This window comes from Rattus norvegicus, chromosome 14, assembly GCF_021556685.1.
Source record: "Rattus norvegicus strain SHRSP/BbbUtx chromosome 14, alternate assembly SHRSP_T2T, whole genome shotgun sequence".
Classification (NCBI taxonomy): Eukaryota; Metazoa; Chordata; class Mammalia; order Rodentia; family Muridae; genus Rattus; species Rattus norvegicus.
Window position 1 is genome coordinate 35,988,117 of NC_141547.1, and position 27,218 is coordinate 36,015,334.

The 27,218-nt window shown below is 40.5% G+C and overlaps 1 protein-coding gene and 1 pseudogene across 3 annotated transcripts in view; both read left to right on the forward strand.

The window, feature by feature from the left end:
- Window positions 1-4,693: 4,693 nt before the first annotated feature.
- On the forward strand, window positions 4,694-4,790 carry LOC148001317 (U2 spliceosomal RNA; annotated as a pseudogene).
- Window positions 4,791-9,059: 4,269 nt separating this feature from the next.
- Nfxl1 (nuclear transcription factor, X-box binding-like 1) overlaps window positions 9,060-27,218 on the forward strand; it is a 43,351-nt gene continuing 25,192 nt past the window's right edge. For 2 of the 3 annotated variants that reach the window (XR_015636532.1, XM_087582496.1), the window contains exons 1-11: window positions 9,083-9,171; window positions 9,465-9,719; window positions 12,344-12,520; window positions 16,665-16,774; window positions 18,776-18,906; window positions 22,088-22,266; window positions 22,480-22,641; window positions 22,738-22,838; window positions 23,388-23,502; window positions 24,648-24,772; window positions 25,416-25,538. Coding sequence is in view for 2 of the 3 variants with exons in the window: in XM_087582496.1 (XP_087438622.1) it covers window positions 9,467-9,719; window positions 12,344-12,520; window positions 16,665-16,774; window positions 18,776-18,906; window positions 22,088-22,266; window positions 22,480-22,641; window positions 22,738-22,838; window positions 23,388-23,502; window positions 24,648-24,772; window positions 25,416-25,538 (1,476 nt within the window). In the remaining variant the exon portion in view is untranslated. 3 annotated transcript variants of the gene reach the window in all.

Here is a 27,218-nt window from a genome sequence, read left to right on the forward strand (position 1 = left end):
AAGGAATAGTGATTATTGCTTCCCGTTATATTCATATTTGGATGTGAGGTTATGTTTGTGTGCTTTTCTTCTCTTTGTTTTGTTGCCAAGATGATTAGTTTCTTGCTTCTTCTAGGGTATAGCTTGCCTCCTTATGTTGGGCTTTACCCTTTATTATCCTTTGTAGTGCTGGATTTGTAGAAAGATATTGTGTAAATTTGGTTTTGTCATGGAATATCTTGGTTTCTCCATCTATGGTAATTGAGAGTTTTGCAGGATACAGTAACCTGGGCTGGCATTTGTGTTCTCTTAGGGTCTGTATGACATCTGTCCAGGATCTTCTGGCCTTCATAGTTTCTGGTGAAAAGTCTGGTGTGATTCTGATAGGTCTGCCTTTATATGTTACTTGACCTTTTTCCCTTACTGCTTTTAATATTCTTTCTTTATTTTGTGCGTTTGCTGTTTTGACTATTATGTGACAGGAGGTGTTTCTTTTCTGGTCCAATCTATTTGGAGTTCTGTAGGCTTCTTGTATGCCTATGGGTATCTCTTTTTTTTAGGTTAGGGAAGTTTTCTTCTATGATTTTGTTGAAGATATTTACTGGTCCTTTGAGCTGGGAGTCTTCACTCTCTTCTATACCTATTATCCTTAGGTTTGATCTTCTCATTGAGTCCTGGATTTCCTGTATGTTTTGGACCAGTAGCTTTTTCTGCTTTACATTATCTTTGACAGTTGAGTCAATGATTTCTATGGAATCTTCTGCTCCCGAGATTCTCTCTTCCATCTCTTGTATTCTGTTGGTGAAGCTTGTATCTACAGCTCCTTGTCTTTTCTTCTGATTTTCTATGTCCAGGGTTTTTTCCATGTGTTCTTTCTTGATTGCTTCTATTTCCATTTTTAATTCCTTCAACTGTTTGATTGTGTTTTCCTGGAATTCTGTCAGGGATTTTTGCGATTCCTCTCTGTAGGCTTCTACTTGTTCTCTAAGGGAGCTCTTTATGTCTTTCTTGAAGTCCTCCAGCATCATGATCAAATATGATTTTGAAACTAGATCTTGCTTTTCTGGTGTGTTTGGATATTCCGTGTTTGTTTTGGTGGGAAAATTGGGCTCCGATGATGCCATGTAGTCTTGGTTTCTGTTGCTTGGGTTCCTGCACTTGCCTCTCGCCATCAGATTATCTCTAGTGTTACTTTGTTCTGCTATTTCTGACCGTGGCTAGACTGTCCTATAAGCCTGTGTGTCAGGAGTGCTGTAGACCTGTTTTCCTGTTTTCTTTCAGCCAGTTATGGGGACAGAGTGTTCTGCTTTCGGGCGTGTAGTTTTTCCTCTCTACAGGTCTTCAGCTGTTCCTGTGGGCCTGTGTCTTGAGTTCACCAGGCAGGTTTCCTGCAGGGAAAAAGTTGGTCCCACCTGTGGTTCCAAGGCTCAAGTTTGCTCGTGGGGTACTGCCTAAGTCCTCTCCGCTGTGGCAGCAACCGGGAAGATCTGCGCCGCTCTTTCCGGGAGCCTCCACACACCAGGGCTCCAGATGACGCCTGGTGTTCTCCTCTGGCGTCTGGACGTGCACAGAGTGCAGCCTCCCCTGGTCTCCCAGGCGTGTCTGCCTCTCTGAAGTTTCAGCTCTCCCTCCCACGGGATCTGGGTGCAGAAACTGTTTATCCGGTCTGTTTCCTTCAGGTTCCGGCGGTGTCTCAGGAGCAGGGGTCCTGCTGCTCCTGGGCCCTCCCCCACGGGAACCCAGAGGCCCCACACAGTTGCCTCTTGGGCCAGGGATGTGGGCAGGGGTGGGCAGCGCCGGTGGTCTCCTCCACTCTGCAGCCTCAGGAGTGCCCACCTGATCAGGCGGTGAGGTCTCTCTCCCACGGGGTTTGGGAGCAGAGAGCTGCTGTGGGCCGGGATCCGCGGGTGTGGGACTTCCGGTAAACACAGGAAGTGCCCGGTCCCAGAGGAATTTTGCCTCTGTGTGTCCTGAGTTCACCAGGCAGGTTTCTTTTTTTTTTTTTTTTTTTGGGACTTGAGGATTCTTTTTTTATTGGATATTTTTTATTTACATTTCAAATGTTATTCTCTTTCCTGGTTTCCCATCCATAAACTCCCTATCACACACCCCTCCCCCTTCTTCTATGAGGCGTTCCCCCACCCATCCACCCACCCCTTCCTGCCTCCTGGCCCTGACATTCCTTTTTTTTTTTTTTTTTTATTATTATTATTAACTTGAGTATTTCTTATATACATTTCGAGTGTTATTCCCTTTCCCAGTTTCCGGGCAAACATCCCCCTCCCCCCTCCCCTTTCTTATCGGTGTTCCCCTCCCCACCCTCCCCCCATTGTCCCCCTCCCCCCAACAGTCTAGTTCACTGGGGGTTCAGTCTTAGCAGGACCCAGGGCTTCCCCTTCCACTGGTGCTCTTACTAGGATATTCATTGCTACCTATGGGGTCAGAGTCCAGGGTCAGTCCATGTATAGTCTTTAGGTAGTGGCTTAGTCCCTGGAAGCTCTGGTTGCTTGGCATTGTTGTACATATGGGGTCTTGAGCCCCTTCAAGCTCTTCCAGTTCTTTCTCTGATTCCTTCAACGGGGGTCCTATTCTCAGTTCAGTGGTTTGCTGCTGGTATTCGCCTCTGTATTTGCTGTATTCTGGCTGTGTCTCTCAGGAGCGATCTACATCCGGCTCCTGTCGGTCTGCACTTCTTTGCTTCATCCATCTTGTCTAATTGGATGGCTGTATATGCATGGGCCACATGTGGGGCAGACTCTGAATGGGTGTTCCTTCAGTCTCTGTTTTAATCTTTACCAGGCAGGTTTCTTGCAGGGGAAAAGTTGGTCCTACCTGCGGTTCCAAGGCTCAAGTTTGCTCGTGGGGTACTGCCCAAGTCCTCTCCGCTGTGGCAGCAACCGGGAAGATCTGCGCCGCTCTTTCCGGGAGCCTCTGTGCACCAGGGTTCCAGATGGCGTTTGGTGTTTTCCTCTGGCGTCTGGACGTGCACAGAGTGCAGCCTCCCCTGGTCTCCCAGGCGTGTCTGCCTCTCTGAAGGTTCAGCTCTCCCTCCCACGGGATTTGGGTGCAGAGAACTGTTTATCTGGTCTGTTTCCTTCAGGTTCCGGCGGTGTCTTAGGCGCAGGGGTCCTGCCGCTCCTGGGCCCTCCCCTACGGGAACCCAGAGACCTTACACAGCTGCCTCTTAGGCCAGGGACGTGGGCAGGGGTGGGCAGTGTTGGTGGTCTCCTCCACTCTGCAGCCTCAGGAGTGCCCACCTGATCAGGCGGTGAGGTCTCTCTCCCATGGTGTTTGGGAGCAGAGAGCTGCTGCGGGCCGGGATCCGCGGTGAGTTACAGTCTTTAATGATGTCACATCTTAAAGACAGCTGTGAGAAAAGAGCCAGAGCACTGATATATTGCAATTCTCTTCTCAGGTAACCATAGCCAGAGGAAGATCTCCTGTGCGTTGCATTAGATCTTTGGGGTTATTAAAGATCACTGCAATAGAAATGAGGGACTTAGCAGTGCAGTGCTCAGGATGGGGACAGCTCTAAGGATTTCTCGAACAAAATCTATTGCAACGGACAGACTGCAACTTCTTCCCTAAGGTTCCTATCTTCTAGTACTGCATGTGTTCTTTACATTTTCTTGGACTCAAGAGATTTGCTCTGACCAATAATTGTGCCTTTATCAGTGTAGGTTCAAATGGGACCAGAAAACAGATAGTGGGTTAAGTTTAATATCAAGAATGTTAAAATTTGGGGTTGGGGATTTAGCTCAGTGGTAGGGCGCTTGCCTAGGAAGCGCAAGGCCCTGGGTTCGATCCCCAGCTCCGAAAAAAAGAAAAAAAAAAGAATGTTAAAATTCTGATAAACGGATGATTATAAGAAAGCTGTTGGAGATCTATCAGTATGAGGCCTGCTGAAAACTAGGGAGGTACTTTACCACTGAGTGGTAACACATCTTCAGATGCTGTATATTATATCTGAAGGCTGAAGGAGGCTACCAAAACATAAACATAGTCTATTTCCAACACTGGAACTCAGACCTTATCAGAGTGGGTACAGTTCTGCACAGGGGTCAACAGGGGAGCTGGGTGTTCTGTTCTGTACAGAGTCAGTCTACTGGGCGAGGAGGAAGTTCACTTTTGGATTGCCAAGAAGGGCAGAATATTAGCCGGTGTTGGAGAGAGAGTGCTGAGTGCTGGACCTCAGAAATGGGTGGCCTGTGTCTGATTTTCAGTGGATCGGGCACCAAGCACAGAGTCAGGAGACACATCAGTAGTAAAATGAGTGAGTGGTGGATCAAGGCATAAATTTGAAGAGGAACTTGTAGCAAGTTTCTGTGTTAAAGGAGAGGTTATCACGAGGCCAGGCAGTGTTGCAAGATGACTGATGTACTACCGTGCAGTATTCACAGACAACACCAATAGCTCACCTCAGCCCTGCAATGTCTCTCTAGCGTCTTTGACTGAGAAAGCCCAAATGGCACTTAGTGAGAGTAGGGATCACAGGACATAGCTGTTGAATTATGAAGGAGAGGCTATACATTCATGTAAAACCAGCTGTGTTTAAGTAAAGATGCATGTAGGCTTAGATTTTTTATAGCCTATTTTAATAAGGGTTTTTTAAAATGCTTTAACCTCCTTTTTAGCCCACCACCCGCCAGAGGTAGTGGAAAGGAAAGGCTAATAGGGCAACGGGGAATTTGGACCTGTTTAGAAATAGTTCTTTATCGCTTCTCAGCCTTTTGGCTAAGATCAAGTGTAGAAATAGTTCTTTGTCTCAATTCCAATCTTTGTTGTCAGGATATCATTAGCAAACACCATTCACAAATCAGCAACAGCAGTCCAACCCAGAAGAAACCGAGAAGCTCTGCCAATCGGCTAGAGTCTGCAGAAGTGGAAAGAGGCTGGCAGAATATCACGTGAAGTCATTTGGTGCATTTTTTTTCCATGATGTCAGAAACAATGATGGTCAGCAAAGGCAAGGTGAACCAACGCCACGGCATCGTCCGCTGTCTGTTGGTTTATACTCATCCCTTTTCCAAACATCATGTGTTGTTTTGTGTCCACGCTGGCAAAATGTCACATGCTCTTTTTATGGGTAGTTCCCAGAAAAACACCACGTGTCTGTTCTCAGCAAAACATTTTCCCATGTGTCTGCTTCAGGGAAAACATCCCCTCATAAGACAGTTTCCAGAAAAATATCACATGGCACTACTGATTCTCCAAAGAAACTAGAAACTTCCACTTCAGTTGTATATGTAAAAGATAAATACATTTGAAGAGTTGAGCGTAGATACTTTGGCAAAACCATTCGAAATAAAGACATGTCAGAATTACAATTAGATTACTTTGTCAAGTGGCTGGCATATGCAGGTATCTTACCTCTCTACCTTCTCTAGACTTACTTTAGAATCGTTTTTAAAAATAGAAATAATATGCATTATTATATGGTGAGTGGTGCAAGTCACAATTTCATAATTGATGAATTATTGTGTCTGTACATGCCCACGAAACTGCTCATTTTACCAGGACAAAACATTTCCACACCCAGGATAACCAGTCTTCACGGGTGAAGCCTTCCTAATTCTACTAATTCAACCAGAAGTGAGCTCTTATCTGCCTTCTAGCACTTGTTCAGCAGTTCCATAAAATGGAACCACTGCAATGGATATATATATATATATACATATATATACATATATATGTATATATATATATATATATATGTTTGTAAATATGTCCTCGTGATTTGTCCACTTCTGCATGCATCAGAAGTATTTTGGACACGGCATTCTATCAAAGACTGTATAATAGTTTACTCTTCAAGCATCTGATGACATTAGGGTTGTATGATAATTAAAGTGTGCACCCAAGTTCATATGTAAACTTAATGCTCAAATTAATAGCTTTTGGAGATGAAACGTTTGAGAGATAATTCTGGCTAGATGCAGTCATGAAGGTGGAGCCCCATGATGTGATTAATGGCTTTAAAGGAGAGAGGCCAGAGCTTGTATTTCTTGTTATCTAGCAATTTAATGTCTCCTGCCATGTTATGACACAATGGGAAATCCCTCACAATCCCTCACAAGCTTCTGGCACTTTCCCAAACTAAAAGAAAAATCTCTGTTCTGTTACGTTTACTAAGGTGCTTTTGGTTATTGGTTAAGTCCAATTTTAGCAGATGCTGTCAAACATTTTTTTTTTTTTTTGAGTTTGAAGCAGTTTCCACTCCCACCAGAAAAAAATGAGTGCTCCCAACACTTGGGATGGGTATCTTATTCATCTTTTTTCACCTTATTAAGTTTTAAAACTTTTTATGACACAAGCTTTAAGTATCAAAGTCAAAGACAGGCTAGCAATCGTATTTCTCACTCTCTAAATCTGTAGCCCTTTGAAAACGATCAAGGCCACTTATTTCTGTTGCTATCTGAAGTTTCAAAGTAAACACAGCAGCATGAAAGGTGTGAAAATGTACTCTCCACGTACACATGCTCCTATGCTGTTCTGCGTGGTCAAGGCTCATGACGACGTAGCATTTGTTCATGCATCGAGCGCATTAACGTTCTGCTTGATGCCAAAGTGACTGTCATTAGAAACTCCTTACACTCGTGGGAAAATTTTAAGTGCTCCAATTGGAATATCCACATGTATTTTTCAGCTTTCGAGGAACTGTATCACATTCCTGAGATTAAACTCCCTTAAAAAGAGGAAAAGTGTAGTTTGGTCTGTGGGTTCATGAGGTTTCAATCTTAAACGACTGGCCTCACTGATTGGTATTTGTGGTCAGACAATACATCATTCTAGGCTTGTGTGGCAGGGGCCAAATCTTCACCTCCAGCCGAGGGAGGGGGGAGCAAAGTCCTAGTCTCCTTCAAGGGCACATGCTTGACTTAAAACCTCCAGCCTCCCCATTAGACTCTGTCATTTACAGGTTTCATGACAAGGGCTGAGGACCAACTAGTTACCACACAACTTATCAGGTTGTTGCAGATGCAGGACATTGAGGAAAGTTACACAATCATCATATAGTTAAGTCTAAGATAGGAGGCCACGAGTCAGTCTACCTACTTGCAACCCAGGTTCTGCTACAGTGTCGAGAAAGATTTTTTGTGTTATTTATTTATTAAAAATTGGTTTCAGTGATAAGACTCCATATGCTACTAAGCAGGTAATTAAAGGAATGCTTGTATGAAACTTTCAATAAATATCAGAATAGTTAATATTGTTTGGAGGGATGGAGGAAATGTGTTCGCATGAAGGTTCAGTACGGAGATGTGGACAATGTGCTGACACAGATCTGTGCTACACACCAAGGTTCTTTGAGGGTCTCCTAATCGTCTGTCGACTCACTATTCCCTGGACATTTACTGATTTTGGTTAAAGTACAGGCCATGATGTAATACCTACATGTAAGAAATTAAAAACATGATAGAATTAAAGCTTAGTTTCCTCTCTATGCTTCAGTTTTCCCAGTGGTAAAAGTAGAATGATAAATAAGGTTATTTTGAGTACAAAATTTATTACCACAGTGGGCATGGTGGTGAAGACCTGGAGCACCAACTTTGAAGGCTGTGGTGAGAGGATCATGAGCTCCTAGATAATACTAAAAAAAAAAAAAATCCTCATCTCAATAAATTATATATGTAAAACTTTATATATGTGCAAATATTGAAAGACCTCTGGAGAGGACCTTTCCCTCAGGAGGAGACCCCCAAGCGCCCAGTGACCGAGCCAAGGCCACTCGGATGCAATCAGCAAGAGGGTTTATTGGAAAACACAGGTACCTGCGGGCACACAGTCTCTTCGGAGGACTTGCTCGCCCAGCAGCTCCAGCATGGGGCTTTTATAGGGTTTGGGGAAGCAGAAGCGGGCGTACAGAAGCAGATGCATAGTTATGGGGATTGGTGGATTTAAACGAGGCATATAGACATGTTCACATATGATTGGTTATTTCACATGATGAGGTAATAAGGTATAGCTACACACATTGGCAGGTTTGAATCATATTCGAATGAGGTTGTAACATGGTAAAAGAGTCCTGAATGTCGGGGGCTGGGGGCTTATCCCTTCCTGCCAGATCCGGTACTCCTAGTCTGTTCTGTATTCCTTTCCTTTTATGTTCTGTTAGTTTTTTTTTTTGTTTTTTTTTTTTTTGTTTTTTTTTTTTTTGGTTCTTTTTTTCGGAGCTGGGGACCGAACCCAGGGCCTTGCGCTTCCTAGGTAAGCGCTCTACCACTGAGCTAAATCCCCAGCCCCTGGTCTGTTAGTTTTAATGGTGACTCGGCCCTAGGTATCTGGGCGTGCCTGGGCTCGTTCAAGCCTGTTGCAGCTCTGAGTTAAGACTCATGGGGTGGGTCTTTCAATATAACATGTGTAAACATTTTGTACACTCCCAGACACATTAAATGGCAGCTAAATATAATTGTTGTAAATGTTGGGGAATTAACTAAGCTGAATGGTAGTTTAAAGAATGTATAATTTTCAAATATCAACCAAAATTCGACTCATTTCCCAAGAGACCACTGAATGAACTTCTGCAACCTATACGTACAGGTTAGCTGTTGGTTCTCAGATATTTTCCTTAATGAATCTACTTGAGAAAGCAGTTTTGAAGGGAAAATAAGCAGTCTCCAAAGGAAAGCTTGTTTTAAAGTATAAAAGGAGGTAATACTAGGGGTGGATTTCATTGGGAGTTGAATTTTCTCCACTCAAGTCACTTTTCCTACAATGCTCCTGGGGCTTTCCTGACCCTGTTCCCCATAGCGTCCTCTGTTTTCTAAGAACTTCCTGAATGAGGATTTGCCGCTACCTGCAAGCAGGAAACTATGGCGAAAATAACTTTATGTCAGTTTTGTCCTCTTTGACTGAATCCTGACATATCCGGTATTTCCGGGGAGCAGCTGCTAAAGGGAGACTTGAGAGCTCGCTCCCCGACACGCCCACCAATGAAGGTGTCCACGTTTCACGAGCTCCAGAGCACTCTGGGAAATATAGTTTCCAAAGGTCGAGAGCAACCGCATAGGCGCATGCGCGCTGAGAATTTCTTAGCTTCTTCCCGATAAGCGGCCGCGCTGCCACGCATTCTACTGTCGGCGGGCAGAGGCTTCTGGGAGTTGTAGTCGCTGGCGGTGGGCGCCGTCGGTAAGGAGACGTAGCTTTCGGTGCGGTCCACTTCAGCAGTTGGTTCCCGGCCACGGCGTCACGGTCAGTCAGCGTTTCGGTGCCCACCGCACTTCTCCTGAGGGTGACGAGGATTTCCCGTGGCTGGGCTTTTCCTGTCCCGGGTGGGCTCCTCGTGGGTCGGTGGTTCATTTCTGGCCCCTGTCCTTTTCCTCCCCGCTCGTCGCTCCAGCCTGGGTTTGGCGGGGACTGGCCCTCGGGAGACACAGGGCCGCGACCTCCTCAGACCCGGTTTCCGTGTCGCGCGGTCGGTCCGCATCCAGCCTCGACTTCGCGGTCGCTCACGCTCCTTCTCCTCCTTTATCTCTTCTCTGCAGGGATGGACGCTTCCTGGCGCCAGGTGGCCGCTGGCCGAGGCCGAGCCCGAGGAAGGGGTACCGCAGTGCCCCTCTCAGGAAATGGAGTCCCTCTTGGCGGCGCAGGAGGAGGGCGAGCCAAAGGGTCTGGGGGCGCGGTGCCCTCGGCCCCCGGCCCGAGGAGAGCAGCAACTCCGGGCCCTGCGGGTCACAAGCAGCGCTCTGCTGGAGGCGAAGCCCCGCAGCCCCTGTGGGTCGGCGGTGAGGATGGCTCAGGTGAGGATGGCTCAGGTCCCCTCCGCCCCACCAAACTCCCCAGTCACTTCCCAGCTTATCGCTGGCTGCCAGGGCCCTCAAGTCTCATTCACTTTTTAACTGCTCAGGGAGTTTAGTATCAGGAATCTTCTCGGATTCAGGCAGATTTCCATCTCATCTCTTGCATCCTCATTTTAATTGGTATTGCCTTTGTTACTTACCTTCCTGAATGGTGTGCAGCTGATTTGGTTAACTCAGTACACGGATCGCCAGAGTTTGCTTTCTTTTAAAATCTACAATGTTTACGTCTGTTGTAAAGTAAGACCTTGTGCTAGGCTAAGGTCTCAGAATCCCATTTACGTGCAGATCGGGAATTCCATTCTTCATTAATTAACTCTGCCCTCAAGACTAGTTGTTGATAGCCGTCTTTACCAGGCTACCTGACTTTTTGGACTGTCTGAGATCTCTTTGGACCTGTAAGCGCATTGGTTATTTTTGACCCATCCCTGTTCATAAATTCCATGTCTTTCCATGATGTATCAGGTGTTGCCACCGTGAATTTGCAATAGCTTTGGTCCAAGATCTTGTTTTAATGCAATGTAGAGAGTATTTAACTGTACCTAGATAAAAGAGAATGGTCCCTGAAAGCATTTTGTGTTTGCCATGGGCTTTTCAGAAGACATTTAAAATTTTTATTTCTGAGATTACAGTATAATTGCATCATTTCTCCCTTTCTGGTAGGAGCAGAATTGAGCCTCTGTGTGGGGTTTCTCAGGGTAACTTGAAAGTTAGTTTGCGTTGATTTCACTTGCAGTGGTCAGTTTATCATAGAGGTGAAGTGTGCTATTGAGAGACCTAGGAGCCAGCTGGTAAGCTTGCTTGGATTTTGTGGGTAGCAGGAAAGCAAGCATTCTCTGTATGAGTAGTTGACGTGTGTGTTGAAGGAATAAGGTAAGAAGACTGCCTGGTCACTTTGTGACATTTCTCCAAATGTTGCTAGGTACATATATGTCCCAATTCAGCTTTTTTTTTTTTTTTTAAAAAAACATCCCCCAACCCCTGCCAGGGTTCATTCCCAGAGATTAACGCCATCCTTGTAATGTTGAGTTGTCTTACTGCTCTCCTTCTTCCGTGTTCTCAAAGATTTCTGAAGTAAGCATCATATACATTGTCTTCCTTCCATACCTGAAACAGTCTGTTTCTGTTGATAGTTACCAATCAAATTAGCTGAGATAAGGAAAGGAAAACATTTCCTTCAATAAGAGGGAAATAAAGGGTAAAATATGTACAAGTACAGATGTGCCACTGAAAGTGAGATTTATTTTGATAGTCTTATCAGTCCGACGTATGAAGTACGTTTTTAATTAGTGAATTAGAATAGTAAATTTAACATTCTCTTACTGTGAGCACCAGTGCATACAATTCAGCAAGCTTGTGAGTCTTTTCTTAAAACACCATTACTGTCTATTGCACTTGTTAACTGGAGCACATTTGCCAGGATTCCTACTCTCAAGAAGCTGGAGTCTGGTTGAGAACAAGCGCTGGGAAGTTATCTGGTTCTGTTTGGTTGTTGTTGTGTAATTAAGTAGTAATGAGAAGTACAGAGTGCTCTAGAAAGGAGATCAACTCAGATGTTATTTAGCATCCTTTCTCTGGAGAGTAGCGGAAGAACACTTCAATCCCATTTTACATTGTTTTTGGAGTGAAATTGTTAGATGTATATTTCTTGTGTTACCATTTGTGTGACCCCAAAAATGTCAATTTCACTTTGAAAGCTGGAAGGTTTTGAGCTTCCTAAGAAACAGCTAATAAATGCAGTAGATAAACCATGATTATTGTCACCGTAAGGTGTTGGTGGGCTGGACTGGGTTCCTGAGACTGGTTGGAAGAAGCACTACCCTCTGTCATTCTGGCCTGCTTCTACTGAGTACATTCTCCCATTTCATGTAAGTCATACTGTGTAATGTATTTTAATGATTTTCTTTATTTACTTATTTTTAACTCTTTTACTATGTAGCTAACTCTGCCTGGCCTTGCATTTAGAGATCCACCTACTTCTGTCTCTTAAGTGCTAGAGAAAAAAAAGATGTATGTTACCATACCTGGTTTGTATAATTTTTCTTCTTTTTCTTTTAAGTCTCTCTATTATGTAGCTTTGACTGTCCTGAAACTCTCTATAGACCATACTGGCCACAGAGGTCCACCCTGCTCTGCCTCCGGAGTGCTGGGATTAGAGGCATGAGCCCGTGCCTGGCTTGTGCAGTGTTTCCTTTTTTTGGTTGGCATGTTTATTTCGAGACTGACCATGGAGCGTTCAGCACCATTACTACCTTAGATGTGTCAGTTGTCTGTATCCACCACACTCAAGTCTTTTGGGTAGTTACTTCCAAAGTTCGTGTTCTAAAACTGTGCTGTTTTCTTTGGCTCTGTGCTAAGGAATTAGGTTTTCCCCTCACAGTTTATAAGAAGATAGAATGTTCTAAGGGCGACTTTCAAATGTGGGCTTAAAATTGATATAGAGGTCAAATAACCTGGAATCTGACTGATCCAAGGGGTGGGGGGGAAGAGGTGCCATTCTACACCATGCCATGGTTTGTGAGGACGCTGATTTGCAGAACTGAAACTTTTGTTTGTTTGTTAAGCAGAGCTAATATCTCAGAGGAAATTTGAGGAGATCAAGAAGGCCAATCAAGCTGCAGCCAGAAAGCTCGTGGAGGAACACTGCAGCTCTTCCTCTGAAGAAGAAGAAGGGGATGAAGACTTTGAAGGAAAACAGGGGAAAATTGTTGCTAATACATTCATAACATACACCACTCACACAGGTATTGTTGATTTGGACATTTTCACTCTTAAGTAGAAGAGTATTTCTGATATTGCTTAGTTATAATTTAAAATACTACACAGAATCATTTTTAGTGTGGTTGTCTTGTGAAGCTGAGGACATTTTGGTATTTAAATTATATGTTGTTAATACTAATCTCTGTATAAAGTAGATTATATGGCAAGTATCCTCTATAACCTTAACTCCCAGAGAAATAGGCAGGGTAGGTGGTTACTGGCTGTGATTCTGTTGGGCCACAGGGCTTTCAGGGACCCCTTCAAGGTAGTCTTCATTTTCTTCTCCTTTTTATCATATTAAAATTGCCTTACAGTCCTTTTTGTTTCTTGGCTTTATTATTGTAGTTTCATATCTTATATTTGATATTCCTACTGTTTTTAAAAAATTAAATCTTTAAAGGTCTTACATGTATATTCAGTATGTGTATGTTTGGGTTGTGTTTAAAGTATGCCCCTCCTTTTATTTAATATGAGAGAGGGCCATAGGGATACTGGTATGTGTGCTTATTAGAATCAAGTAATTAAATTGTTTCAAAGATCAGTGTCAGTATTCTTACAGTTTCTAAATTGTATATTCATGTCATTAGAAACATTAGAATTTCTCAGTACTTTTATGGATATATTTCATGCTGTCTATATAGTCTTATGTTAGTTACTATATGCTTATAGTCTGATCTAGTTCTTTAAAATCTTGTTAGAGCTAGGAAAAAAAAAAAAACCCAGAAAACTTTTAGGAAATGGCTCTTCATAGGAGAGAAGATTCTCCTAAAATTACACAATTAGTAAGTAAATGGAAAGTTGGCCTAAAGGTGATTTACTCCGCTTTTGACCTTTATTGGGCCTGTTGGGTTTTCTGTGTAAATGCAGTGTGATTCTGAAGTAGAAGAGATGGCCGCACTTGGACTCGTTTATGGAGGAAAATCAGGAGACTGGTTAAAAGGACACCTCACAAGCCAAATTAAGACTTGGAAACACTGATTGGTGTTTGACACATTCACGTTGACTCAGGCTTTCTCTTATGGAAATGTGTATGTCGGTGGGAACGGGGTTGGGATGGTGTAGCACTGTGTGTCAGATAGTATGTGCTGTCTAGGAAATGTCAGATAGTAGGTGCTGTCTAGGAAATGTCAGATAGTAGGTGCTGTCTAGGAAATGTCAGATAGTAGGTGCTGTCTAGGAAATGTCAGATAGTAGGTGCTGTCTAGGAAATGTCTAACACGTTTTGTATGCCTGAATATTAGAGGTTTTCTACTATAGCTGATTTTCTTCTTTCCCTGTCTTTTAAAAGCAGTTCTTTTGCTTAAAAACAAACCAACAACAACAACAACAAAAACCCCAAACAAATCTTGTTTTCCTTTATGTAAGGTCTTCTGTCATAATTCCACATCAACTCTTTTATATTTGTCACTGATTTGCTCCTTAGTTATTACAGAGTGCCTTACTGAGAACAGGACTGCTAGTACAACAGGGTCAAGCATAGCAGACTGTATGTTAGTAGAATGAAGGTAACTGAAGGATATTAGAGTTAGTAAGACTGATGACTCAGGTAATGTGCCCCCTTCCCCAACCCAATCCATCTTACTTTTGTTGCTTTGTGAGTTACCCGTATGTCTTGATGAAATTGCACAGCTTGATAGGCATTCTGTAAGAAATTTCCCACATCTCCTGAGGAATTAAGGAAGTTCAGCTAAAATGCCAAGCCTAACAAAATAAAAGCTGACGAAAGCAGCTTTAAGGACAGAGAAGTTCCTGCTGCTGGATGATATCCAGACTAGCAATCTCAGTCTCATGGCTGCTGTCTTTAGCATACATAGTAGAAAATACTATGGTTTGCATGCTTTACAAGATTTTTTTTGCATAATTAATACTTTGATTCTTATTCTTGTATATTCTGTACTTTACATATAATAAATTAAGGAACTTGGAACAGTTACATGTTTTAATAAATGCGAGAGTAATGAGATAGTGCCCGTATCACACTGGTGAGTGACCATCTCACAATGCTTGTACATTCCCAAGAACCTCTCCCATTTTTCTGGTCTCAGGCTTTGCATTTCTTTGATTCTTCTCTCTTTCTATTTATTTCTAAAGAGAATGTGGTCTTCACTCTCAGGCACCTCACGTGCCTGAGATCACTTTCCTTGTTTTCTTATCCTAGTATCTCTCCAGTCTCCTAACTCAGAAATGTGTGCACAGAGTGGTACATAACATTGGCATGAGTGAGACCACAGTCTAATTGTCACCAAAGCCTCCTAGATTTTTTTTTTTAAGATTTATTCATTTATTTTATGCATTAGTACACTGTGGCTGTCTTCAGACACACCAGAAGAGGGCATCAGATTCCTTTACAGATGGTTGTGAGCCATTATGTGGTTGCTGGGAATTGAACTCAGGACCTCTGGAAGAGCAGTCAGTGCTCTTAACCACTGAGTCATCTCTCTAGCCCAGCTTCCTAGATTTTACGTGGAAAATTTTAAACATACTTATTTTTGAAGCAGGGTCTCATCATGAACCTCTGTCTGGCCTAGAACTTGATGTTTACTCCATGGTTACCTCCTTATTCAGCCTGATGATTTCTTCAATATCCCTTTTCTTCCTTTACACTAGTGTTACCTATTACAGGCCTATATTACTGATGTCTGGCTATTGTTAACATTCGACAGAAGAAAAACTGAGACGCATTAGATAACTTCCCACAGTTCTAGCTGTTTGGTTTGCTCTAACTGCCTTCATCTGGTACTTTCTGCTCATTCCAGTCTTGCCTTCCTTAAACTCACAATTCCTTACTTGCCACAGTGGTCGTTTTAGAATATGTGACCTCCAATGTCTTGCTATGTCTTCTGTGACACGCTGGGTAATGTAACCAAAGTATAATACAACTTTGAAAGGTATGTTACCTGAATTTTGTAGAGATAAACTTACTTAGTTTGTAAGACTGTACAGTCATATTTTAACATTTAAATTGTATGCCTTAACTGTTAAATTGTATGAATAAGCTGCTGAAACATTTAAGATGTTACAGATTTTTTAAAGCCAGTTTTACTGTAAGCAGTATAACCATACTGAATGTAATTATTCTGTTAAGGATATTTTAGAAAGTTAAATGCCAATTTAATGAAACATTTGTCTTTAGTAATTTTGTAAGTTTAGAGTGCTCATTAACACTGTAAATGACATTTATATTTATGTTAATGGTCGGGCAGATGTTTTTAAGTTTTGCATTTAGTTATATGATTTTAGAAAATGAACTAAGATTCTTATTTAGTTTTACTTTCTGGCAACAAATTTTGATTTGAACTAGATTGTTGCCATAGTAAATTCTGTTCTTCTATAATCTTATATGATAGACCTACTTTTCTTGGAAATTCAGTTTGTGTTGAATCATTTTAGCTTTACTAAAGGCATGTAAACTTATTTTTCTTACATGAACATAACTCGAGTTAAGGCCCTTTCCATGTCTTTTGTACTTTAGTGTGCTGCTCTGTCATTCTTTTATTAACTTTTCTTTCTTAGACCTTTCAGTAAAGCACAGGATAGGGATTGAGGACTCACTGAGTAGTCAGACTGAAGTCACTGAATTTTTCTGTCTCGGATGTGTCGTGTATAACACTGATGTAATGATAGTTTATCCTGCTTGGAAATAAATACTTGTTTAAAGGACATAAAGTTCTTTAATTTTTTCCCTAAAAAATCTTATTGTACTGTTTATAGCAGTTTAAAGAAGCATGGCTGCTGTGTGCCAGTAACTCCAGCATCCTTTCTCCATCGGATTTATTATGAGTGCTTTGTGCCAGCCTTCCCTTTAGTGGCTCACATTTTGTTTTCTTCCATTCTTCAGTTTCTTTCTGTTTTATTAGCTGTCATATTGGTCTGGTCAGTGGTTCTGCCTCCACTACTTGTTAAGGCGGAAAGCAGGCCAATGAGAGGGGAAATGCCGCTGATTCCTGATGTGGTAACCCCTTGTCAGCTCATGGAGCATGCATTTGTTTTCTTGTGTTAAGCTCTGGGGTTTTAAGTTACATTTTCTTCAGTTAAAATTGCTTAGCATTGGCCATGTAACATGATTGTTGGTGAAGTGTTGTTTTCAGATGTTGTTTACTGTGATGTTTTCCATTTTTAATTTTTAAGATGGAGATGTACATGAATTGGAGAAAACAAAACAGTATCTGAATGAGGCTTTCCAAGCAGGGGCTATGACGTGCCTGATTTGTATTGCTTCAGTGAAGAGAAACCAGGCAGTAAGTCTTCCTGTTAAGATATCTGGTATGATATCCCCCAAGTAACATATCTCACGTTTTCAATACTTGCCATTTATGCTTGTCTTTCACTTATGCTTGTCTAAAATTTTTTATTTGACAATATTATATGTGAGTAACCTTCATTTTGTTAGTCTGAAAAAAAAATGCAGGATTTATCCCTAGGAATCTTTTTAAGCATCTTTAAAATTCTTATAATTACTGCATTGCTGTGATGTAGCCACAGCCTAGTGCATGCTGGGCAAATGGCCTACGACTATGTATCATGTTTTCAATGGGTTTGAAGTAAAGGTCGTGTGTTGAAATAAACATGGTCTTCCGAGGAACTGGAACATGAGAACATGATAGTGACACTCCAGTTTTATTAGCTGCTTCTAACCAAGCTGAGAGCACCCATGGGGAATACTGTTGTAAGACCGTTTGCTGGACTGTGAAGCTAGCATAGGTTTAAAAGGCACTTAGGAGGCAGTTGAAGAGAAGTGACAACTGAGTGTGACGGGCTCAACCAAGACACCATATTAATTCTTTCCTGGTGAGTAGCATTGCTCAGAGAAAGGTGAGGGCCAATGGAATGTTTCGGTCGTGTAGACTGAAGCAGAATTTTAATATACTGTGGTTGGCTAGGACAGTGCAGCTGAGGAGGTGTTGTCATACTCAGGGTCGCATCTTGGTTTCCTGTGATTTCAGCTGCAGGGGTGAGTAGTATGTCCACAGGAGAGCTGGGTCTCTGTAGGGTGCTTCCTTGTCCCCATCTTTTCAAGGTTGTCTGTCTACTCTGGGAACCGAGTCAGCTACTATTCAGGAACAGTGCAGCACTGAGGCCTTCATGTTGCCTGGAACAAAATTCTTCCAGGGAATTGGTGAATGTCCCAGACTCCTTAGGGTGTTCGTTAGAGTTAGAATAGTGTGTTTACAGGTTTTTTGTGTTTCATTTTTTAAAAAGGCTTCCTGTAGCCTTAGTAGTAATGAGTTCTACAAAATACCATTATTTGGCACTTTTTCTTCCTTGTCTTGTCATTTCCCTAGGTTATTTCAGGAAGGCTTTTGGAGAATCAAAACTAAGGGATTAGCTGCTTCTCTTTTTTAATGCTGCTGTCTACTTCATAGGACATGTCAGGTTTTTTTTCTAATAGTTGTCATAAGGAGACCAGAACTGAGTTTTTTCTTGCATCAAAATGTTGGTAGGTTTAGAAATTAATTTACTATTACTTCTTAGAGCTTAAAAGTTGGTTCTGTGTGCCACAGTGGATCTGGGGGGTCAGAGGGCAACTGAGTGAGCTTGTTTCTTCATTATCTTTGTGTAGGCTCTGGGGCTTCAACCCAGGTTTCCACACTTGCACAGGAAGTGCCTTTAATTCTGAACCCTAAGCTTTTATATTATATATATTTTCACTTATGGTTCATTTTTTTTTTAAATTTTGTGTTAAGTGTTAACATAGACGTATAGGTTTTATATAACAAGGATGCACGCACACACAAACACACACAAATTATGGACAGGAGTTTTCTGTTGTATTGCTTAGAGCTGGGAATAATAGACGTCTACCAATCTATTATGAAATTGATGAAATTATGATACATAAATCTATATAGTAAGATATATAGGTGTATTTGACAAGAGTAAATGTTTATATCATGTTTTACAAAAATATTTTATCAGTACCAGTATATATATATACATATATATATATGCATATGTGCACACACACATATAAACCTATGTGTATATGTAAAATTAGAGATTATTCAGATTGTTAGATATAGTTTTTCTTGCTAATTGAAAATTAGTGATTAATATTTTTCTTTCAAATCTTACACCCTGAATTATGTTTTGTAAAGATCATCTCTTCTATGACATTTGGAGTTTGTTTTGATTTTTGTCTTTATGTAACTTGAAAGATAATTCAGTGAATGACAATCATTTTAAAGTATTGTATAACTAACAGAAATCATATATAGTTAACTTTGACACCTTCGTCTTAGGTTTGGAGCTGTTCAGGATGTTTCTGTATATTCCACATGCCCTGTATTCAGAAGTGGGCTAAGGACAGCCAGTTTCTTGTATCTTCTGTGACAGACGATGATTTTGGAAAGAAAGATTATCCCTGGCCATGGTAATTTTTTCCTTTTTCATTGGGTTTTAAGTTATAGAATAAATAAATAAATAAATAAATAAATAAATAAATAAATAACCTTCTATATCAGAGGTTGTATTGTTGGAAGCTTCTGTTTGTTTTCCTTGTACTTGTCTAGTTTATGAAGATGGAGACCGTGGTAATGTTCTTCTCCTTTCAGTTTTTTTGTAATACTAGTATCCGTCAATAATTAATAAATCATCAGCCTATGTTTTTTCTGTGAAACAAAGCTTCAGCATTGCTTCTAAAGGACTTGCCTATGAGGCGGAATGAGAATCATTCAAATTTGTTACCTCTCTCCCCTGAATTCCTGTTAGTACACACTAGTGTGATATTACTCATCCACTAGATTATGATTATATGGTTTCCAGTTGTCTTCAGTCTCAAAATCACATGTATTATGCGATATCATTAATTTATCGATGTTGATTTTACGGCTGGGTTTATTGCTGATTATTGTACCTTTGTCTTCTGTTATGTCTGAGATAAAGTAGAGAAGTTAAATCAGTTGTCTTAGCTAGTAAAGAGTGGTAGATTCACTGTTGATAAAATTAAACGTTAGTTAGGGGACATTGTATGCTTGGTCTTTGTAACTTTAAATTTAAAAGGTAGTGTTCTTTTTTCTAATATCACCCAACTCGTATAACTTTAGGCCTAATAAAATCTCTTTTTTGGGTTGGAGAATGGCTTAGCGGTTAAGAGCCCTGACTTCCAGAGGTCCAGGGTTCAATTCCCATCAACCACATGGTGGCTCACCACCATCTGTAATGGGATCTGATGCCCTCTTCTGTGTGTCTGAAGACAATGACAGTGTACTCACACACATAAAATAAATAAGTAAATCTTTTAAAAAAAATCTTTTTTAGTCACATCTTCCATAATTATCATAAATACTAAGATATTTGTAAAATTGCAATTTAATTTTAAAAAACATTTTAGACATGGACATTTCTTTCTAAAAAGTAATTCGTGGCAGTCTTGAGGTTTTGTCCGTTTCCCCTGAGGATGCCGAAGCTAGCCGAGAGCAGCAGTGAGTTCACACTCCTCCCGCTGAGAAGGGGCAGAGCTGGGAATTGAAGGCTAGGATTTATTCTTTTCCCTTTAGACCCTTTGTGCTCACCAACTTTGAAAGAGTTTAAGTTCAGGTCTGTGCTTGGGTGTTACTTGGTGGAGGGGTTTTAGTGCTGAGTTGGTGCAGAATGAAGCTGATACTTGGAGCTGTTTAGCGACCTGAGCCTCACATGTACCTGCTCTCACTTTTGCTCTGTTCACTTCTGTTTTAAGCAGTGATTTTTCTGGAACTCAGTGTCCGTTACCAGAATGATGAACGGCTGCTGCTTTCTTCCCAGACCTGAAAGATTAAAGTGTAACCGTCTATGTAGTTTCCCTTCTTTCTTAGCCTTTACACGGCTACTCTGAATATAGTAATTGAAGATAAGTGGCTATTTAAGGACTGACTTTGTTTACTTCTTGTCTGCCAAGGTGTAACCAGAACCTGGTGAAAAGTTATAATAAGGTAGTTATTTTATGGAAAGGAACTTACACGGTGTGTTTCTAAGATAAGTGCTTATTGACTAACAGGATAAGGCCTTTACTTGTTGTACTCTATCATTAAGTAAAACATTCATTTCTAAACATAAACCCTCCCAAAGTAGGTCTGAGTCAGTGCAGGTGAGCAGTGTAGTACATTGTCAGCTGCTTGCTATCTAAACTCACCTTGTTTCATTGTAGCTATAACAAAGTCATTTCTCTTTAGAGGACAACGTAACATTTTAAATAAAATGTAAGCTATTTATAAACATGAGGTATGACATTGGTTTTCAATTTTACTTTAAAAACTGTATTCTATTTAAGTGTGGCCTTGTACACTTGTGTATGTTGTTTGTCTCTACGGGTGTGTGCCCTGGAGAGGTCAGGCATTGTGATCCCTGGACCTAGAGTTACAGGCTATTGTGAGCCACACGATATTGGGAAACCGCTCTCTGCAAGAGCAGCTGAGCCATTTCCCATACCTTGTTATTGAAATTTAATTATGACAACAAAGGTGTTTTGGTTATCCTGAACATTTGTGTGGTATTTATTTGGAAGCACAGCATGTTCTCATGACAATGAAAATGCATTGATTTTTATGCAGTACAAATGTAAATGGTGATCTGCAGACAGCCTGGTATAGAATATTGACTGTACTCAGTTGTTTGGGAAGAGACAGAGTTTAGAACATCTTTTAGGAGTGGCCTGTGATGTTTTTTCAAGTGAATTTTTGATAGACTTGAAGGTTGTCATTCCTAACACCCACATCTACTTTGATGTTGTAATGTATAACTTACTCTGCTTTAGCAGAGAAGAAAAATAATATTTAATTTTTCCTTGACACTAGTGAACTTGAAATATGTGTACTTTGTGTTAGAGATTGAGCATAGCAAGTTGTCAGAGCTGGAGAAACGGCTAGTGTTTAAGAGTTGCAGAGGACTCAGTTCCGTTCCCAGCACCCATAGTGTGGCTCACAACTGTCTGCAACTCCAGTTCTAGGATACCTGGTAACTAACGCTGGGTTTCTGTAAGCACCAGGCATATATGTAGGCAGAATATTCATAAAGTAAAAAATAAATACACCTTTTTACATTCAATTTTTTCCTCTTAATTTTAGGATTTTGTTACATATTTTTCTTGTTATATGTAGCTTGTGTATAACCTGATTGCTTTTTTCTTTTCTTTTACTAATATATTTTTGTTTATAGACTCTGTAACAAAACTTTTAAAACCAAACTTTATATAAATCTGAGTAAATATTGCAGAAATGCAGTCTGTAGGAATTTTGGCTAAAAGTCTTGGCTAGTAGAAAACGAATGTTGCTTACTTTGTGGCTATGCTTTGCTATCTGTTAATGCATAGCAGCTAACGATGTGTCCGGTTTATAAACGTACAAATATGGAAAGAAGGTGAGTGTGGCCAAGTCTTACGCATAGCCTCACCTCATGGGCCTTGGGCGCTTGTGTTGGAGAGTGTGAGTATAAAATAGTTCCTTATTTCAGGACCGTGTATTGTGCAGAGATTTTAGTAAGAATGTATTTTTTTACTTAATGAAAATTTAAAGTATAATCTTGTTTCTGTTGTCTCCTGTTACTTTTAATAATGGAATTAATATTTTATTTTTTTGTAGTCCAAAATGTAGATTTGAATACAAAAGGTCGGAAACACCTAGTCGATATTATTGCTACTGTGGAAAAGTAGAAGACCCACCTTTAGATCCCTGGCTTGTTCCTCATTCGTGTGGCCAAGTGTGTGAGAGAGAATTTAAACCTTCCTGTGGTCATAAATGTCTACTACTCTGCCATCCAGGTGAGTGTAGTTGTTTCTGGGTGGCTGTTTCTTCTTAATGTTGAAGCAAACAAAATTATTCAAGTAGAACTGAAGTTTGCTGTGAGAAAATTTAAGAAAGGACTACCCTTTAAAGTAGCAGTGAGGGACATGGTGGGAAGAAAATGTAAAACTTGTAAGTTTTCTTTACTGACTTTTAATCACGCACTCCCCCACTACTTTGTTGCATTCTAGGTCCCTGCCCTCCTTGTCCAAAGATGGTCACAACTACTTGCTACTGTAAGAAAGCAAAACCTATCCCTCGTAGGTGCAGTGCCAAGCAGTGGTCCTGTCAGCTGCCATGTGGGCGAAAGCTGCTTTGTGGGCAGCATTCGTGTGAAAATCCTTGCCATGCAGGTAATGATCATTTGTGAGGAACTCTGGCTTTAAAAAAAGGCAAAGCTGTTTTGTTGCTTTTGATGTTTGTGTACTAATTTGTGATTGTAATTTTAGGAAACTGTCAGCCTTGTCCAAGAGTTAGTAGACAAAAATGTGTATGTGGCAAAAAAGTAGCAGAAAGAAGTTGTGCGAGTCCAGTGTGGCACTGTGACCAAGTGAGTGTTGGTGCCCTCTGAGTGAGTGGGTGGGAAAGAGGGTAGAAACAGGCAACTGGGAGCACAAGTAGTTGTCAGGTTAGTTGATAGGAGGGAAGGAGGAACAACAGGTACAGCTAGTTTTCAACTTAATACCTTAATTACTAGAGGAAAAGTTTTTTCCTCAAAATAAGTTAGTTGCTGAATTTTTAACTCAATGTATAGATTTACCCCACAGCTTTCTCTTTTTCTCTTACTGTTCTCCTCTTGGGGTAGTGCCATTGAGAGAGTAGAATTGTTTCTGTGGTTGGAAGGGGTTTAGTACAGGTTTGAAGTCTGGTGGGTGTTCATACTAGGTTGCGTATACACCTGTCCTTATGTTTGTATGATGCACTCTTTGGTACATAGAAAAATATGCATATGTAAATGTGTGCACATACTGTATATGACTCCTGTGTAAGACTACAGTATAATAATGGGGATGGCATAATGAAGCTGTTTGTGATTGGGTTATGTTTTAGTCTGCCTTTTTGTGTAGTCTTAATCTCTTGATGAGTGCTTTTATTTTAGGTATGTAGAAAGACACTGCCGTGTGGTAATCATACATGTGAGCAAGTTTGTCATGTTGGTGCTTGTGGAGAATGTCCTCGCTCTGGGAAGAGGTCTTGTCCCTGTCAGAAATCAAGTAAGACTTGTTTTAAAGGAAATGTGCTATTGAGCTATTAGAAGACATGGAAGAAATGCTAATGTTTATTAGGAAACGAAACAAGCTAATTTGAAAAGGCTGTATCCTGTGGGAATACAGGATAATAAAAATGCCTTTTTGGAAAAGTGAAACACTGACAGGAGTCAGGGGCCTGGGAGAAGGAGGGGTGACTAGCCTGCATAGAGGCTTTAAGGTGGTGAAGCTCCTGTGTGAGGTGTTATGTAGCAGTCACTGAACTTGTCTATAGCCACAAAGAAGCACACATGGAGTGAAGCGTCACCTCACATCAACTGAATTTGAGTGATTATGGTGTGTCGTCAGAAGGTCATCAGTTGTAGCATTCCGTCTGCTGTGCACACTGGGACTTGAGGAGGCCGGCTGCTGCTGTCACTAGGTAGAGCTCACCGTGTGAGCTTAGTTCGGGTTGCTTTTATGGAGGAGTGTGGTAGTTGAGTAAGCTTTCTTGACTCTCCAGTAGGAGTCATCTATAAGATTGATTTTATTACTTGTCATAATTGATTACTAAAGGTGAGTTTTACAGTGTTTTAAGTTTATATTTTTTTCTATTCTGTGAGATTGAACAAATTTAAAAAGAAAATTATGCATGTTGTGGAAATTCCTCAGTTTTATGTCCTCAAACTCATCTCTCTAGTTAACAATTTATGAAGTAAATCATGTAAATGTTTATTGTCAGTAACTTTTGTGTCAAATTTCTTTTTAAGAAACATTAGCTTGCTGATTGTGGTGGTACACACCTTTCATCTCAGCATGTGGGAGGCAGAGGCGAGTGGATCTCTGAGTTGGAGGCCAGCCTGGTCCACATAATGAGTTCTAGGACAGCCAGAGCTAAAATAATAGATGTTGTCTCAAAGGGGGAAAAAAAAAGAAAAGCTTGGCAGGTTTGGCATTGGGAGGAATAGGTAAGAGATTTTTGAATTTGGGTTTAGTCTTACAGGATATTAGGAATTATTTTTGTTAAGGTTTTTTTTTGTCTAATATATGGTTATAAAGGTTTTATAGTTCAAAAGAACTGCCATTCTTTAGGAACTAAAGAACAGGGAACTTTGTTAGTGATTCATAATAATGTGTTTTACTTAACATTTAACATTTTGTCTGCTTTTCAGAGTTTTCTTTGCCTTGTACAGAAGATGTACCAACTTGTGGAGACAGCTGTGACAAAATACTCGAATGTGGAATCCACAGGTGTTCACAGCGTTGCCATCGAGGTCCTTGTGAAACGTGCAGACAAGTTAGTTGTGTCCCATATACTTTCTTTCAAGAGCTATGCACCAAATTATGTCCGAGGAAACTGTTGTGTGTCATTGCTTTCATAACATCTGTCTCATAATCAGTTTGTGTTATCTAATGTATTGATCTGGAGACCAAATCTGAACATGATCCTTTATTGTTTTTCTTGAGACATGATATACTGTTCTCATTTGTATGGTTCAGTGTGGGGTGGTTTGTTACCAGAAGATATTTAGAATTCTGTTGAATTCAGCCTACATACAATGGAGACAGACTTATCTAGATTTGAGGCTTTAGTTATAGACATTGTTTGGCTTTAAACGTATTACTTCATTAACCAGCTAGGTTACTGAACACTCCCCTCGTCTTGTACTGAGACTAGATATACAGATGTTATGGTTGGAACTACCTATAAATTGTTTTGTTTTCATTATTTTTACTGATTGATACTTCTTAATTCATATGAGGTCCTATTTGGAAGAATAAAGTAAAACAAGTACTTTAGGACATTCATTTTTGTTTAGTTAGTTTTTAATACAAATTTGTTCCTAACATTTTTGTCCTTTTAGTAATTACAAAATTGCAGTGTGGAGAAAAGCATTGCCATTAGTCCCTTTAACATTGCTTCTTGGTGCTTGGCCTAGGAAGTGGAAAAGCAGTGTCGTTGTGGAAAACATACAAAGCGAATGCCTTGTCACAAGACTTACCTTTGTGAAACGAAGTGTGTAAAAATGCGGGACTGTCAAAAGCATCAGTGTAGGAGAAAGGTATGTATGATCAACTTGGGAAACTGATTTAAAAGTTGTTAAATTTTTCTCTTTGGGAAAAAAATCCCATATATGATATGGGAAAATAAATACTTTTAATTTGTTTCTCAAGTAATCAGGAGTGTTTTTTGTTTCTGAATCAAATACTAGTAAATATTCTAGATTAACATTTGCTGTTTGTATTAGTAGGTATTCATGCCAGTTTTTGAATGTGGTTGCACAAATGATTCAGGGGTCTGACTCAAAAGGATCTTGAGGACATCTTGGGCTAATATAGTGTGACTTTGTCTCAACAAAACAGAATAGAACAAAACACCAAAGACTGTATACAATGTCCTTTCCTCATACACTGACTCAGTTCAGTTTGGGCTGTTTCTATTTTCTGATCGAAGATGCCCCTAGTGGTTTTGAAGTGATAGTGATATTGATGGTCGGCACCTAACATCGGTGAGACGATAATAGAAAATTATCGATGCTTGGCTTGCAGGAAGTTTGACTGGAGGGCTTTGTTGGGGCTATAGAGTTGTGGCTCTTATGTGTGTTATATAATCTGTGGTGACAGTATTTGTCATTTAATTTGGCTACATATTATTTACTTAGCATGATTATTTAAGTCTGTTTACCATCTTTTTTGTTTGTTCGATGTGAGACAAGAACTCAGTATATGGCTCAGATTGTCCTAGAACTCACTGTGTAGACCAAACTGAGCTCTAACTCACGTGATTTTGCTTGCTTCTGCCTCTTGAGTGCTGGGATTAAAGGCATGAGCCACTACACTTGCCTTAACTGTTAACCATCATGCTAATGATTTTCTGATTATTTATTTGTTCCTTTCTCATTTTTCTTCCCTTGACCTGTTTCTCAGTGGTCCCATTTAATCTACTTTATTTGTCTACTAGCTACAATTCATCTCATTCTCTTTCTTCTCCCTTCCTCCCTCCCTTCTTCCTTTCTTTGATTGGTTACTATGGGCTTCAAATTCTTTAGAAATTACTACTGTGCATTTTATATTATTTGTTTTGACCTAGTTTATGACACCCCTATGTATTATAACTGTGTTTCAGAAACCCCAAATATGTTGCTTTTATTATTGTTTTAAATAGTTACAGTTTTAAAGGCTTGTTTTAGTGTTTTTTATGTGCGTGTGTTTCTGCCTGCCGAGTGAGTGCAGGTGCCTTCAGAGACAGAAGAGAGTGGCATTAGATCCCCTGGAACTAGAGTTATAAGAAGTTTGGGGCCACCTGATAGACAGGGTGCTAGGAGCCAACCCCAAGTGCTCTTATCTATCTGCTGAGATTTCTCCAGCCTCAGCAGTTGTCTTTAGAAGTGTCTGAAAGAACACAAAGTAGTTCTTTGTAGTTGTATGGATTTCACATTTCTTTTTGTTTAGCTACAGGTTTTCTAGCTTCAGTTTCCTTTCTGTCTCAGGGACTTCCTTAAATGTTTCTTGTGCTGGCCAATTTTTTTTTCACCTTTATATATGAGAAAATGCTTTTCCTTTTAGAAAATACATTTTTTTTTTTTTACCGCAGAACTCTAGTTCTACACTTTTGTCCCCTGTACTTACTGAATGTTGCCCACTGCCTCTTAGCTTGCTTTTTCCTAACGAAGGATATCAAATCTTTCTTGTGTTCTCTTCTTGCTCTCTGAGTGATTTTGAAGAGTTTTCTATAACAGTAG